Below are 18126 nucleotides of genomic sequence, written 5' to 3' on the forward strand. Positions count from 1 at the left end.
GCATCAGGCACATTAATGTCTCCCTGTGACAATATGCATGTTTAAATGCCCGCCATGTGTGTGTGCTCATGTATGTGACAAATACGGAAATCACCACACATTTCCCTGTGAACAACAAATTCGCTCCACCTGCTTTCAGAGAAGAAAAAACTAAATTGCTCGAATAGTTTATGTTGCAGATTTATGAGCAGTGGGAGGTTTAGCAATTATACTCATGAAGGAAGCAAAACAACATTAACTTCAAGCACCAGCATATCCGACTTAGAGAGTACTCATAGCTTCTTAAAATTATTGCCTGCTAGGTGCAATTTAGACCCATAAAGCACAAAAGCAAGTAGAAGCGAGCTCTGATTATTCTCATCAAAAAGGACAGAGACTAAGCAGCTCTCTCGGCAATGCACTTCACAACGTTTGAGCATCGCTCCAGTGATGGGTTTGGGTGCTGAGGAGATTTTGTCCAAATTAGAACAGCTCAGGGTGAATCAAATTGCTTTTTAGGAACTTAAATAGCCCTGTGTGCTTGGTGTACTCTGGGATTTGTTTCCTCACACAGGATCAAACTACTTGTGTAGCTCACAGTATACAACACACCGGCTGAACAGAGATGAAATGTGACCGTAGTGCTGAAATTTTACTCTTTCTGTTTTTATTTTTGTGCAGATGTCCATCACTGTTTGAAAGACAAAATCAATTTGCCCACAAGCGAAACTGCATCTGCACCTGCAAAGCACCGGGCCAGCTCATAGAAACAACAGGTACACAATCAAAATTACATAATCACAGCCAAGACAACGAGGCATTTGGGCTGCATTTGGCAGTCAGGTGTGTGTTGACATGCATGGTGCTGCAGTTACAATGGTGCTGATTCATGCGGCCCATTTGATCCAGAATGAACAATGGCATGGCTCGGTATCAGTACAGCAGCATTTGTGTCACAATCAATACCAGGACAGGAGGCATCTGCAAGCAAGATGGAGCTGTAAACACCAGACCCAGTCTCACAATCATAAGAGTTGTTTTTCATCCATTCAGTGCAGATTTTTAACTGAAACTGAGCAAAGAATGGTTAAAAGAGGAGGTGCAGTGTCATGACAAACTAATGAGTACTCTAATCAGTAGTTGGAGGACAGGATTTTTGATAAAGTTAACAGAAACATATTAGTGTTGATGTCTAAAATCTGAAGGTCAGTGTCCTAAGAACTGAATATATATTGGATGATTCAGCACTTCACATTTCTTAGTCTATGCTTAAAGGGACAGTTCACTCCCCAAATAAAAAATACATATATTTCCTCTTACGTGTAATGCTATTTATCTAGATTGTTTTGGTGTTAGTTGCCGAGTGTTGGCAACATCAGCCATAGAGATGCCCAAGTCTGCACACTCCCAGATACAATGGTGCTGGATGGCACTCAGCTTGTGGTGCTCAAAGTATCAAAAAACTACATTTGAAAAACTCAACAGCAAAATCTCTTTATAGAAATCATGACCCGATTCCTCAAGATAATCCACAGACCTTTTTGTCAGCAGTTTCATGTGGGAACTTTTTTCTTTCTACCGAACTATTACACCCACTACCTGTATCACTGTGCAGAAGGAAGTGTGCATCTACTCATGGACGAGAGGCTCATGTTCATGATGGCATGAGATTTTTTTTGATTGGTGTCCTCCTTGGCTGAGCTAGGTGAGCTAGCAGTAGATGCACACTTCCCTCTGCGCAGTGATACAGACAGTGGGTGTAGTATGGTAGGTAGAAATTTGTTTATTTGTTAAATTTGTTAATTATCTTAATTAATTGGGTCATGATTTCTGAATTACTGTTGAGTTTTTTAAATGTATTTTTGATGCTTTGAGCCTTTCATCCATGAGTAGATGCACACTTCCTTCTGCGAGGTGTTATTGTTAGTAGGTGTAGTTCAGCAGAAACAAAAAAGTTCCTACGTGAAACTGCTGACAAAAAGGTCTGTGGATTATCTTGAGGAACGGGGTCAAAGAGACATTGCTGTGAAGTTTTTCAGATGTATTTTTGGCGCTCTGAGCACCACAAGCAAAGTGCCATCTAGTTCCATTATTGGAGAGAAGGCAGACATCTCTATAGCTGATATCTCTAATACTCGGCAACGGACACTCTCTGTCCCTTTAACACTTAGTGCAAATGCAGGAAGTGGCGCACCCTTACTGTAGCAAGGTAAAATGTACAAGTACGTTAAGGGTGGGCTGGTGGATAGGGCAGTGTATTTGTACTCTATTTTAGTTGTAATCTTTCCCCAACTTTAACCAGGTGTTTAAGTTCCCTAAATCCACCAGAGCCATAGTTTAACTGCCACAACCATGAAAAACCCCTGAGTTAAGCCATATCGTAGTTGCCGTGCACAGATATTGTAAACAAGATTATAAAAAGCTTTGAAATGAAACACTGAAATGTTGTCATTGAACATAATCCAGGGTTTTGCTGAATTCTTCTTACTTATGTATCTTGGTGATTGCACTTGTTTTTCCCACCGTACAAAAATTATTAAAACTTCAAACTAAACTTTAAATTGCACCATCATCCATATTTGAGACGCTCAAAATCGTAGGGAAAATGTCTGCATATGTCTGAGTGTCTGTACTTCTCTTTGTTCATTTGTTATTGTACTTCAATATAGAAAACAGTTAAAGAGAAGAAAAGCTGAATTAATGACCAAGGTGACTTCACAGACTGTAGTTACTGTAAAGATAAAATGTCTTCACAGTCATCACTGTGGTCCTTGTGAAATAAAACTGCTGAAATACAGTGCAGTGTTCTTAGATGTTTCCATAATTACAAAAAAAAAAAAAAAAAATCCAATTCACACTCTGTTTTTCTCACCTGATTATTTCTACAATACCTGTGGAGCAGCTGCCGACTAAAGCATGATTCAAGTTTATACAACTAAAAAGAAAATTCCAATGCTGCATAGGGAGCTACTTCCAGGGCAACCTGCCAGCTGACCAAAGCAGCTGCCTATTCATGTGCGCATGCTAGTTTGTTTACGAATGTGAGACCTCAGTTCATTGTGGATTTGAGGAAAGAAAAGTTTGGAAAAGTTTGTAACAACTGGGTAAATGGAATGTGAACCAAGGCTTCAGAGTATACTAGTAAGCACCCATTCACATCCTCTTTATGACCTCAGCCTCTGCTAGGAAACACAAAGCTCTTGCTGATACCACTGTGGTCAAATCAACACACATAATTTCATCTAGGATCGACTCAATCTGATATACCGACTAAATCCATTTGTCTTTTGTTTCTGTTTCATTTTACATTTATTTTCAGTATCTTCTGCTGCTACATCATGAAGCTTTCAGACCTCTCGGATCACCTGGGCCCAGCATGCTTTTAGTTAGCATTTAGATTTTATGCATCGCTCATCTGACAAACTCCAAGAAAACTTCAATCAAGGCTTAAGGCTGTTTGCTACTGACATTTGTTAATTGAAATGTATATAGTCCAAGCTTTGGAGGGGTTCTCTGCCTTTTAGTTTTGCTCGACTTGTTCTCCTGTTTTGTAGCTAGTCAGGGAGTCTTGTTGTCCGGTTCTATAAATCAAGTGAGTTTTTATTTACTGGTTAGTTTGGGTTTTCTTTTGTTGATTAGGCCTTAGGAGATTTCATTGGTTGCTTAGTCGCAGACAACAAACAAACAAACTCTTTTCGGAGCTTCCCCTTTTCAAAATAATTTTAAACCTATATGACTGGACCGTGTGTGACTTTAATTTGAAAGGACAGACACAGGAAGTGGTCACGCTCAGCAGTCAGACAGGAGTCAGGTTAATTTCCAGGGCTGGTACCTGCAGTTATTCCACAGGCTAGTTAATAACATGTCGGGCAGGAAATCCAAAGTGTGGGATCTTTTTGAGAAGGTGAAGGACGAACCCAAGGTGATATGTAAACTCATCTTCATTGGTCGACTACAAACATGACGTATCATCTGAAACATGGAAGTAGCTACATGCCCATTAGCCCTCAGCGTCATTAACAGGCGGCTTGCTCAGTGTGTGACGTGCACTTGTAGATAAAATATAGGCCTATATTAATGAAGGTTCATTAGTATGGTTTTGTATTTCTCTGTAATGTAGCACAGTGTTAACAATGTTACTGATACTATTCTTTCGCACACCTTCAACTCAAACCACCAAAATATATCATTTAATAATTTAAATAATATCGTAAACATGCAGATGACTAGTCGACTAATGGCCCTAAATGACGAGTATTCGTTGTCAAGGAAAATTCTTAGTCGGGGGCAGCCCTACATGGTATTGTAAAAAAAATATATATATATAGTGCCACGAATCAAATTTTGATTAGTTGTATGATACAGTGATTAAAAATCACCTCAGCTCTATAGGAATCAGCTCAAAGCCAAATCCCACTCTGACCAACATGTCATAAGTATAGCTTGTTGTCATCTAATCTGAACGTGTTCTCAGTTGAGGTATTTCTGGCTCAATGACTCATGTTCAGCACTTCAGATAGACAGCAGCTGTCCATGGTGCTAAATGAGAGCCACAGATGGCATTACATTAATGAACATCCTTTCATCTCTCCGTTTTCACATGTATACATTTATATATATATATATATATATATATATATATATATATATTTTTTTTTTTTTTTTTTTTTTTTTTTTTTTCTCCTTCAGCATGAATTTAAATGTTACAAACAGCAGAAGAATCATCTGATGACATATCAGTGTTGGCACCAACTCTCTGCCTCACTTAGTCAGAAGCACAAAGCTGAGGCCGTTTATCACGTGAAGGCAGCCAAAGTTCCCTCTCTCCTTTTGGCTCCGGATTGTATTATGATGCATTGAATTAAGTTTAGTAACAGGAAAACCCAGTGTGACGTGATGTTGTGACTTACTTGGCACCCTGTTGATTGCTTTGAGAGGCCGCAGTACCCTCACTGTTCTGATGGCGGTGAAGTTGACGTTCTGCAGGTCCAGCGAGTATTCAACCATCCTGGAAAACACACAGAAAACATACAGAAAAACTTGGTAACAAGTCTATGAAGGGTATCAAAGAAAATAAAAGCTAGGCCAATGCAAAAAGACAAACATCATAACCTATGTGATCACGGCAGAGGAATATATTTCATCTCGACTTCCAAGTTGTGTTGATTTAATGTACTCCTCCCTCTGTGTTTCTTTCAAATAATAAGCTTAAACAGAAGCGCACACACACCCTTGCGCAGTCGGGGTCCTGCTGTTCACGGCCTAATATGAATTAATGAGCTGGAATTTGTGTACCTAATAAAGCAAGACATTCAAAGAAACAGGGGTCAGCGGTAGACTTTGCAACATTAGCTTGCAACAAGAAACTGCCTTTAAACACAGTGTGAGACAACAAAACCATCGATTTGTTTGCAGTCTAACATGAATATTAATGTGTGTAGGTGTATCGCTTTACATAGCAATGTTACAGAGGGCTCCATTGGCATTAAAAGCATCATTTTGACACAGATGGAGGAAGATGTCAAAGCACCAGTGAGTAAGTGCAGTAGACTTCCTGCATCCCCGAAACTGGATATACCTTTTAGCGCATGTAGCGAAAGCATCAAAGTGTATCCTGTCAGTAGGCAGGCGTGCACAAGTATGAGAGGCGTGAGATTAAACCAGCAACCATACGATGAAAGCAGAGCCTTGTGAAGGAGCAGAGATTGGAGGTGGAGGGAATAAACAGGCTTGAAGTAAAACTAGGTGCGGAATAATGGAAACAGAGAAGGGAAGCAGGGAGTGAGGAGTTTGCTATTTGACCTATTTCTGGCAAATTCATTACAGGGAAAACATACTTTGCCTGGAGAATGGCAAAAAAGAGAGATAGTGAGAGTGCAGAGAAGCGGGGAGAGGACAGAGAGAGAGAAAAGAGGAAACAGGAGAATGACAGGAGACGGAGAACTCGTGAGACGAGGAAAGGATAGATCAGAAACCAACAAGAGTAAAGCACCAAGGGATGATTAAGTGCTATATAACGATGGCAATAAAGCAAGATTGAGAGAGGGAGAGGGAGTGAGCCTGAGGGTTTTATCAAGTGTTGGAGATAATTACAATGTCAGGAGCAGAGGCAGAGACAGGAGAGCAATATGCATATACCTGGCTGAATAGAAGAAAGCTGCTCTCAGGCTAAGAAGACGTGGGAAAAAGAAAAGTACAAAAAACTTCGGCAAGTTTCAGGTATTTTACACAAATATTCTCCTCTCAGATATATTCAGCACACCAACAAGCTCATTTCAGTAAGAGGTTGGAAAGCCTACCAGGTGATTTTTCAAGAGTTTAAAAAGCCCCAACCAATTATTCACTTTCGACCTTTAGACCTGCGCATTTGGAGAGGAGTCTTTAGATATTTTTTGACAGCAAAATAGCAGTGAAATAGACAGTAACATAAAAATCCTCCAATTTCCTGGTGCTCCAGAGGGAGTTTCACAGTTTGAAATTGAATCATGCAAGGTTTCAAAGATGGATAACACGAACAAGTAAGGATGTAACTCAGGAAGTTGAAAAAAAGAAACACATGGTCATGGTGAACTCCTGCCAGGATCTGGGAAAATAAAGGCACCGCCAACTTCAATTAAATGTCAAATTAGGACAGTACCTCATTCAAAAGCTGGAAACGTGACCATTTCAAAGTCGAAACCTGCAGCTGCACTTTCCTCCCACATTTACTCAAAGGTGAAATTCCTCAACAGAACAGTTTTCTTTATCCCTTGCAGTCCAGCAACCAAACCTCAGTTCAGTGACCAAAACTCTGCATATGCCTCAAAGCATCCATAAGGTGTGGATCCAACTCACTGAGCCATGAAATATGAATTTCCCCTCTTGCCAGCGTATTACCGTAACCTTGGTGGTGACAGGAGCCGGCTGAGCCCTGATTCTGCTTCAGGTCCCCCTACAAATCAGACAAGACTGTGCTAGTAAAACATGCCAGCCGTGAGACGTCAGGTCGGAGTTCGCAGAATACGTGGATACAGCCATATTTGTGTGTGATCACAGAGGTTGGTTCTTCAGTGTGTGGTCATGATCTAATCTGACAGGTAGTTTTCTATGGTGGGTGCAGAGAACAGAGTGAGCACATCATCCATTTCCAAATGATAAGGAAGAAGAAATATATTGTATTTGGGAGTTTAAGCCAAGGCACAGGGAGGGCTGAGAGGGGGTACATTAGCAAAGCAAGATATGAAATCCTTAATATAAAGTTAACAGTGAGGAAAATGTTTGAATGTTATAAAGTTTAACCATCCGTTTTCCAAAGAAATGAAGAATGTGGTAAACACACACATGACCAGGTGCAGACCAGCCCAGCTGCCAAAAGAAAATTGTACATCTCTGTCAAACCACTGATTGAATGCACTGTAATGTTTTATATGTATCATGTCAATGTTTTGTAAGTGACATTGTATATAAGCTGACTGGAGGGGATGATGGATGGCGTGACACCTAAGTGAGATAACTGCAAAGCAGCAGACAATGTAGACCTCTGTGTGAGACCAGTAAACAACACTGGTTGTTTTTCAGCGAGTCATCGCTGTGTTTCCAACTGCTATTGTGCCCCCAGAAGTTGGCATTTTAATCAAAAGACATAATTTCCAAACCATAACCAAGTGTTTTTTGTGCCTTAACATGGCAACATAGGAATAACAGCGCTGCTTAAATGTAAAAAAAAAACAAACAAAAGTTTTATATCCATGGTTTTCACAAGCGTACAATGCCTACATGTTCTCTGGCAATTGGCCTTTCACTAAGCCCCGCCCCTTTATGATGGTCCGACGAGCTGTCAGAGTAAGCATGGAGCCCACACTGTAATTAACTGCACTCCCGAAAGAAAAATGATCAAATCTTTGGAGAAATGAAAGAGTGATTCCAGAGAGAAGCAGACAGAGGGGTCCACAGTCTGTGTTTGAAGGATATATCCAGGATGTCAAACTGACTCAGCAGCAACAACAGGTTAAAAAGACAAAGATAGTTAGAAGCTAAAGCCGAACTATAGGCTACAGATCACAGTGTAAAAGTGAACCACCACATCACTGCTGATCGCCACACAAGACAATGAATATAAAGGGAGACGTTGCTGATATTGAACCAGCTGTGTGGCATCGCAGTGTGTGCAGATGAACCGTGTTTGGCTTCACCCCCGTGCTGCTGCCAGCACCTGGACCTCCTGGGGAAGTCAAACAGCCTTCACCTGCGCTCACTGCAATGGCACACAGCGATGCTTCCCTTCACTGGTTCCTGTACAGCAGGGTCGGTGTTTGTTTCACTGCTATAATCACTACAAAGTAAAAGCAGCATGTGTATACATTCAGTAGGCTATAGCTTCAGTAGCTAGCTAGCTAACCCTACACTTTTCAGGGTTTGATTTTGGTTTTGGAACAGGGAAGAAACGTATCTTTTTCCAACCTCTCCAGGTAACGAGTATCATTAATACACGACGTGCCCCAGGCACAACATTTAGCTCCAAATCCACAAAACCAGCCTGAAAATGAAGGAAATCTGAAATGACTGCATTAGAGTCAATGGAGCACAACTGTGTTGTTGTTGGACCCTGGTCTGGGCCGGCCTGATGCTACATTATGATTGGCCAGTCTGCATCGGGGGGCGGGACTTTGGGTTGTGCAGATAGTCCCATCTGCAGTTTATGGAGGTCCCCTATTTAGTGAGTAAAAATATCTTAGGCTCTCATATTGGCATTAAAATTACAATATATATATACATATATATGTATATGACAAATGACCCAGAACAGATCAACTCTTTTTTTTTCCTCCAAAATAATGAGAAACTGTTGTCTACAGTTTGTAGGTACAGGATCATGGTGCACTGTTAGTGATATAGACCTGTATGTGTGTGTGGAGGTAAAGATAAGTGTTAATAGTTCAGCTGGTACCAGGAGCTTAAGGCCAAAATGAACTGGACTGACTGTAAGTTCAACTGCACTGCGTCCTCCCTACAGTTGTTGATTCAATAAATGCGTTATAGTACACTGACAGGACAGGTGCGTGTGTGTGTGTGTGTGTGTGTGTGTGTGTGTGTGTGTGTGTGGCCCAGAATGTAATAGGGATCTGTCATTTTGAGCAATTTTGTGCAGCAATTTTAGATAAGACGGCTAATTTTGACCACACAAACACATATGGAACACACACACACACACACGATTGCAAAGACAGTCTATTATACACACTGGCACAATCAAACACACACTAAAAACATCACCCCCGATATACCCTAGTTTTTCACACACTGAGCAGATGTACAAAGAGATAACCTCGGTATCACACCCAAACACAAAATCACACACATGCACATGCACACAAAGTAGATAAAGTACTGGGGGCAGACTGTGGGCTCTCACAAAGCTGTGTCAAATCAGAACACAGAGGCCACACACACACACACTTTCTGTGTTTCTCACACCAATACACACTCACACTCCAACTCAGACATGCACGCTCCTAAGAGTGTAGTTATGTAAGCTGGGAACCCACACACACTCTTACAGTACAGGCCATCACTCTCAGACACACACACACACATACACAAGTCAAACTAAATTTAGTGTCTGTCTGTGTTTGAGTTAGGGCTGCTCTCTAAGCAAACAGCTTCATGAAAGGAGGAGCGAGATCACTTCAGTTCCGAAGCGCCGTTGGAGGGAGGGATGTGGATTTTTAAATGGTTCTTAAACATCCTCCTTCTCTTTCTGGGGTTTACTCTCTCTAGTGTCTCTTCTCTTGAGGGAGCTGCTCTGTCTCTGCCGTTTACTTTACCCCCAGAAAGCACTGTCGCAAGTCGGCATTATGAAATATTCTCCCAGGAGCCAGCAGAGTGGAACAGTGGGAGAGTTTTTCTTCAGGGTTTCCCTGCTTGTTCGAGGGGAAGGCTTTGAATGTTGGATATAGGCTAATGTAAGGGGCAGGCTTCGAAACACTACATACGTTTTATGAGTACATCTGCAGCGTTGAGTTAAAAATTTCATACTGAAAGCCAAAGTGGAAATTACAATTGCAAATGACCACGATTAATATTTGATAAGGTTGTTGATCAGTACAAATGACTCCACACGTTACAATTCCGTATTCATGCTCAGGATGCCTCAGATTCAAACAGAAGGAAACTCAATGTTCTTTATCATTGAAAGGTGATGTGCTGCATAATGTTTTCTCCTCTTAGTAACTGTACCCTCGAGAATACTGAGGGACACATTAGAGTGCACATTAAAGTTAGAAAATTGGATGAGAGTCTGTGTCCGCTTGGAGCCTCTCTTCACAGCACTTAGTCTCATGTTTTTCTTTAATTTCAATCAAATGAACCTGGTGCTCCCAACAGTGGCAATTATTTTTGCCATGGCACAGCGCTCTTCAAAAGCTACATTCACATCAGTCGGTGTCAAACACTGCACTCCATAAACAGTGTGTGATGCAAATAATGTCTAATGTTTTTTGATTATAGCACAATTATTATAAGAGTAATAACGAAAGGAGAACCCAGCTAATTATTATCATTAGTTATATGTGTACTACAAGTGACAATACTGACATGCAGATGTTTGGCAGTTATATGTTTACCATGTTCACATATGAAGCTCAGTGTAAGTGGGGTAATCCCTAATCTACTACGTCTTTACCACCCTCCTAGAATAGATGACATCATGATGGGGTCTAATCGCCAAAGACATTTCACATTTCTTACACGTATGTGCACTTGTACATCAATATTATTTTCTCTCAGAACAAGCCTCTCCTGATTGAAATCAGTTTAGTGTTAGCATGCTAGCATTTGCTAATTAGCACTTAAAACAATGCTGATGGAAATGAGTTTTGTAGGTATTCGGTCATTAAGGAAGGTACTGGACAAATTAAAATTTTGACCTGATGATGGCCCTAGACAAAATGTCAGGTGATCTCCAAAGTTCTAACAATTCAATCTCTGGGGAACATCAATGTCTGACCACATTTACCAAAACAAATTCAATGGTAATCAGTCCAATAGTTGTCAAAACATTTCACTCAGAACCACAAATGTTGACTTCATAATGGCGGTAAAGCAAATGTCAAGCCAGTAGAATTTATTGCTTGAAGAACATTAATGCATGTCCACAATTGTTTCTCCAATCTAATCTGTGGAAAATCCTCAAGCACCCTTTACCTGCCTCCGGCCTCTACCCAGAGTCTATATGTACATAGTAGCCAGCCCACAGGTGACGATCCTTTTCTCTGGAGAACTAAGGAGCATGTGGACCGGCCTGATCCTATCATTGAATAATTTGAACTAAGTATACGAAATGTACATTTCCTTTGACTTGAGTCTGCTGACTGATTGCAAATGGAAACATTGTATGAAGTGTTGTTGTAGGGATACCATTACAGATGGATGACATTACATAATTACTGAGCTTTGTTTTATTTCACATTATACCTGCTAAACACCAGCTTGTTAGTATGCTGATATTAGCCTTTAGATCATTTAAGTATGATCTGTCGACAAAGATGACTGTGACATAACATTACACAACTAGTTTGACTGCGATTTGCAGCCAAACAGTCATCGTAATGTTACTCCTACATACATTATGAAAAACCAAAAACTCCAGAGGTTTGTCATGCTTGCGGATGCTGGTAGAGCGGAGGTTAGCACATCGTTATGTATCTGCAACTGGCAATGACACTCTCTAATTATAGGCCCAATTAGCCTGGTCTCACTCTGACGTCGTCAAAATCAAATGTTTGGTCAGTGACCATACATCGTAAAAAAAAAAGCCATCCTTTTACATCGGCATGATACGTGGCTGGTCGTCATCATAGTTTAACCTCACCCAGCGGTGTCGGGGGGAACGCAGCAGGACAACAATGAAAGTGAAGGCACCGGAGGTCAGAGTAAGGCGGTCAGGAGGGGTGGTGGATGGGTCCAACAACTGCTGACTTTCACTTGGGAGGGTGGTGTTCCCTTTGCATAAGGGAACTAGAACATCAACAACCAATGCATCCAGGGTACCTTGCACGTCGTATCTCGATGTGGAAAGTCCGTGATCAAATGTCAATATGTGATGAGGTCGGAGTGAGAATGTGTTGAAAAGATACACACTACTGTTTATGTACACAAAAGTATGCTGAATAATAGATATGAAACTGCTAAGTATACAGTTTCCAATGTAACGCATATGTGTAGCCACAATGCTAGCATGGCTGAAATGATCAAAAACACTGCTAATACACTACAATATTTGTATATATTTAAGTTTGTGAATATTATAGTATTAAATATTACACATGATGCTGACCTGATAAAATGAGGGGATGGAGACTAATTTATCACCTGCAGCTAAAAGTAGGTAATGATGGTCAATCCTGAAAAATCAGCAGCTAATCGCTCTAATTATACAGGCCAAATTCTTTTATAAAAGCTCTGAAGCACGGTCGTTTATCTGCTATGGTGGATGAGACTCACAACAGTTCCAGACACACACATTCAACAGCATTAATAGCAGAAGTAAACCTGCTTGTAGTCACATTAAGGTGCAACATATATTAGCAAAAAGGGTTTATAATTGGCGAACAAATGCCTTGGAAAGCAAAATAATGCAGCTGAATAGATTCTGTACATTTAGACCATTCTTCTGGCTGTACACTGGTCTAATAGGCAAGAATAAACTAATATGGCAATTACCAGAGAGCACTAAATGTCTCACAGTCCAGGCCAAACTCCTTCTGGAGAAGATGGCATTAATTATTAAAAAGAGATTAATGGATGCAGTAGATCTTCTGTCCCAGAAGTGGTTTGCAAGTCAGAGGCACACACGCACGCAGACAATGAGTTTGCAAGACACACACTCATTTACAACAGCTCTGACGCGCTCGTCTCCCTCTTTACCTTTTCCCGTCTGTCCTCCTCTTTTATCTTTTCTACTGACTTTTCCACCTCACAAACTCTCTCTTAAATCTCCTCCTTTATTGCTCAAACTCTCTTTTTTTCCCCCTTTTACATCTTCATCCTCTTTCTTTCTTCCCTATTTGTTTTGTCCCCTGTGTGTGTGTTTTCTCTGTGTGTATTATTTCCATTCTCACATTCCTGCAGTGTGTGGTATGGTGTGAGAGCTCTAATGAGCTACTGTTACACCTCCAGTTGAGTACAGATACTCATACACATGTCCCCGTGTGTGTGTGTGTGTGTGTGTGTGTGTGTGTGTGTGTGTTATATGCACGGACATGTGAATATCTTGTCAAATATGAAAGCCATCTGTCTGCTGAAGCTGTTATGGACACATTATCTATCCTTCTTCCTACATGTTCTCCCCCATCTCTTCCTGTTAGACTCTACACTCATCATATTTAAGCCTCTGACTTTGCAACATACTGCTATAAAATAAAATACACAGCGGGAGAGTAAGTGGTCCAGTAGGACTATGTCCCCATAAACTGGACTCTTGGTTAAGGTCCCACTTTGTAAGGTAAACATGAACCTGTGTGATGATAAAGAGAGGTCACAATGTAGTGTAACATGACTGAAACAGTTCAGATGATTTAGGAAATGCCTTTCTATTTGTTCTTACTGTTAAAGCTGGGGTAGGTGAATTGAGCAAAAATTGCATAAGAACCTTTCAGCATAGTATAGTTTTCATGCTTTAGAAATTCCCTTCCATGAAGCCTGATTCAATGGCGGAGAATGTTGCAGAAAACGTTGCTATCCAGCACTGGCAACACGCCTACATACTGCAAAGCAACCGCAAACAGGAGGACAGGCTCTCTTTTAGATGCTTTTTATACATCTGACAATACATGAAAATAAAACACGTCTGAACATCAGCGAGGTGTTTCAGAGATGGACAGGAAATGTTGCTAATTGTATAGCTTTCTACTAACCGGAGCCAAAGGCTTGCTGATGCAGCTAATTCAAGTCCATGTTCATGTAGCCAGCATTAGCTTGAGCCCTAAATCACAGCGTGTCATCTCAAAGGGCTTTACAGGCTCACAAGGTTGCAAAGAAAACAGGATGGTAATTCTATGGTATATAACAGCACTGGGATCTTTATCACGATCTGAACAATGAAATCAAAGACTTTTTCTTTTGGACATTGCTAGATTTTAAGAACCAACTTCCTGACAATCATGAAGCCACTCTTACAGAGAAGCTGTGCAACCTTTAGCCAGCTACAAGGACCTGAGCCTGAAGCTGCAGCACCGAGCCATCCAAGCGAGGAGATGCTGGTGGAGGTGTGAGGGGAAACGAAAATGTGGCAATGAAAGTGTTCATGTTCAGCTAAAGGCTAACTCCAGCTCTCCCAAATGTTTTCACAACAAATGTCTGCCCCCTGCCTAGTGAACCAGACTATCTCAGACTCACTATTTGTATTTATATTTCTCTATCATTGCTCAACATGTTTGTACCTTGTCTTGTATCTTGTTCTGTACCTGTTTTTGTATCTCACTTTTGTTCCTCTATGCACTGTACTGCACTATATATAGATGGATGTCATTTAAGTCTGTGTTATCTCTTACAGGTTATGAGGGAGGGGAAACTGCAGGAGCAGGGATGTATTTTCCAATTTTCAAATGACTTTAATGAAGAGCTTATCAGTTTCACCTGAGTGCATTTAGAAAAGCATTACAGCAAACACTGGCAGCAAAAGAAAATGTCTCATCAAGCTCCATTAAATGTGTTGGAAAACAATGTCAAAAGTAAGTAGCTATAGCCTGTTTGAAAAGTCAATAGATAACTTATTTATAAATATTGTGTGTATATGCACAACATCATTACACAATGATTTCCATAGCCATTGTAGTGTAGATGACCTGACATGACTTTGACCAAATTTGGGCAGGTGAGGAGAAGTGATTGTTCCCAGAACTGGTTATCTAAATAACAGCAGCTTAAGTGATGGGAAACACCTTTTAATGTGTGTGTATGGGAAAGATTGTAGGTGTGTCAACTGATAGTGCTTGTGTGTCAGACACAGTAAATTGTCATAATGTACCAATTATTTGGCTTTCTTGCGAGTAAACCCTCAAATGTCCAGTCCTATGTTTTGCATCTGTTTATTCCACAACACCAAAAAAATGTTGCAAGATTTAAATGATTTTCAGAAAATGCCACTTGGCCTTCACCCCTTCTTCTAGTTTTTGAGCTTAGCTAGGCTAAACACATACTGGACGTAAACCCCATCTCCTCATGGAATGCACAGATTATTATGATCGTTCAATACATCCTACTCTCACCTTCTTCATAAAAGATAACATCTACCCACAATGTCGAAGTAGTCTTGATACAAGTTAGCTTCATTTTCACAGAGAAAAAACAAAAATAGGAATCATGTCATTTACATTTCTGTGCTGGTAGGCTATTTTATTCGAGGCAACATTTAATCTATGTTTTTAAGGGTAAACACATTTTAAGTGGGATGGCCTGTAGATGTAGCCTAATTGAAGTTTTGACCCACTCTATGTGCTTTTCCAGATATGCTATTCGGTCAAAGTGCATCCATCATCAAAGTAAATGTATGACACCCAGGAGGCATTTAAATAGATGTGAGGGAAATATTCACCACTCACGGGGGCAGCCTGCACATTTTAGTACTCATTCACTCACTTAACACCATGCCAGATTTATATTTACGGGGAAAAATAATTGAAATACATATGAGAGTGCCGGACTGAACAAACAACGACTCTCACTTCTGACCACATAGGTTGACTAACAAAGGAACAAAAAATAACCTGGCAAGAAGTTACCAGTTTCTATATATATTGTACATTAATTATATGACATTATGACTTTATCTGAGGATAATCAGCCATGAATACACATCTGCTGAGACAGTTGGTGCTATATGATACCAGACTGATTCCCAGGCCTCATTTACTATACACTTAGTGTCAAAAACCATTCAGCCTCATTAACCTCATGCATCATCTTCCAATTAAACTAATTAGTGTATGTGCATATGCCAATATGTACACCCAAACACACACTGCACAAATGCATACATGCAAAAGACTAAGCTTTAATAAATGATCCATTGCATTAGATAATACAGTGCGAATTTGTGTTTGTGCATATAGAGTATATAGATACAGTATGAAGACACATACATGCATACACACTACACACCAGTGTATTGGATAGCATGTTTCTGCACCACAGAAATTGAAAATTTAACACCTTTCATATTCTTGAAATTAAATGAAAAACAAACAAAAAGGGGGAAAAATAAAAAATCTTAACAGAGCAGTAGCATTGCCTCATATGTAGACACAATTATGGACATCACACTTACAAGCACAACCATACTGCTGCAGCATGGTTGATGAATATGTGACACCATATGATGTTGATCCAAGATGGTCTCACTCTCATCCTTTGGCATCATGGTGCTATTCTGTTTGCCTGCTTCTGACAGTTTGTTTTTCTGGTGTTCTGCCGATGGCAGTGCCAATCATCATGTGCCATTATTATATATTTAATTATGTCTATATTAGCTGATTAGAACATACCATGTAAATCAAAGTGACTGTGCTTTCATATTGTAATGTATGGATATTGATCTATGCAATATTTAGCAATATAATCTACTGATTTGGTTGTGTGTAATTGATGCTTATATATATATATTTTGCTTTATTACTTTATTTTGTGTTTATGCATGTACAAATTAAATTCAATTTAGTGGCATCTAATGGTGAGGATGGAGAAGTGACAGTTCTCTGGTGTGCCAAGTGTGTAGGAAAACTACAATGGCTGAACCAGTGTTTGGTTTGTCAATTCTGGACTATCAAAGAAACAACATGGGAGACTCCGTTATGTACGTACAGTAGACATAAACGACTCATTGTAACATAACGAAAACACAAAGAATCTTATTTTCAGGTGATTATAAACCAGATCTACTTTCTGTAGAAGACAAAGGACATTTTGAACCTATCGAACCTACTGCATCATCAAAACAACCCACTCATACATCTATAAGCAAACACCTGAAGACACAAGGGCATCAGGGATTTGATGAGACATCGACAAAATACTCCAAAACTCCTTCATGGAGCAATAAATTCTCAGCTGTCCACATAAAATTAGCTTGCATTTGTCCTTCTCAATGAGCCTGCAGACTGTTCTTTTTTACTGAGTAATGACTCGATGATAGAGTGCCTGATTGAGCACTACAGAGCAGAAGTTCTTTCCTTTTAGAGCTGACAGGATGGTACATTCACTAAAAACAATGAGATGCCAGCATATGCTATGCGAATCAAAAGTGGTGCACTGACTCAAAGGTTTTGTCAGCGTGGGAATCTCAGATTCAGATACAAACCATTTTACCTACCAAGAGAATTAACCTCTATTACATTAGTAACCACCCTGGTTCCATAACTTGAGAAGTCATTGGCTTTGATAATGGGAAATTTCAGTCATAGTGAATTAGAAAAGTTTCTGCTGGAATAAATGCAGCAGGTGAACGTCGACACTAGAGAGAACACACAGTAAAAACACTGCTGCAGTTCGATACCACAAGCAGACAACACATTAGTAAGAGTCCACCCTCGGGGAGTTAGACCACAAGTTGATCATTCTCATCTCATCCCATCAATCAAAGCAGTTCTCAGAGAGAAACACTTTGTTAGACGTTGGTTTTAACACTTGGTTTCGGTTGGGTGAACTTCTTGAACATACTGCAGTGGTCACTGCATCTTAGTCAGCACCTGCTGGCTGAAATCTTTGGACACAGGGCTCTAGTGTGAAGAAGGACAATGCCATTTATAGCAAGTTGGCATTGATTTTTATTCCCTCCAAATAGGCCCCATTGCCTCAATATTGGGAATGTTTAACAACTGGACAATTGGATTGATAATTGCTGGTTGACTGTTTTGCCATGACACATTTTGTATAGATGAATCTAGGGCAGGAAGGTCAGCATAAATAGAGATTCTGTTTTAAGTGTTGTGTTCCAGTCCAGGGAAAAAAGCTGACTACCATAACTAGCACCTCAACCCCTGTATGAGCGTACTGATTTGTAAAGATAAGTTCCTGACCCTCACTGGATAGTGAATAAATTGTTGAAATAAATTGTACTGCTTTGTATCTCTTTTCTATAACATTATTGACCAAAATTAAGTTCCCTACAGACAA

The 18126-nt window shown here is 40.1% G+C and overlaps 1 protein-coding gene across 1 annotated transcript in view; it reads right to left on the bottom strand.

Annotated features, from left to right (window-relative positions):
* The window catches only part of LOC125885939 (voltage-dependent T-type calcium channel subunit alpha-1I-like), a 219987-nt gene that overhangs the window by 174207 nt on the left and 27654 nt on the right, over positions 1–18126 (bottom strand). Inside the window, exon 3 of the mRNA XM_049571799.1 lies at positions 4890–4987. Coding sequence (XP_049427756.1) covers positions 4890–4987 — 98 coding nt within the window. The remainder of the gene's footprint in view (positions 1–4889; positions 4988–18126) is intronic.

Source organism: Epinephelus fuscoguttatus, linkage group LG3 (genome assembly GCF_011397635.1).
Source record: "Epinephelus fuscoguttatus linkage group LG3, E.fuscoguttatus.final_Chr_v1".
Classification (NCBI taxonomy): domain Eukaryota; kingdom Metazoa; phylum Chordata; class Actinopteri; order Perciformes; family Serranidae; genus Epinephelus; species Epinephelus fuscoguttatus.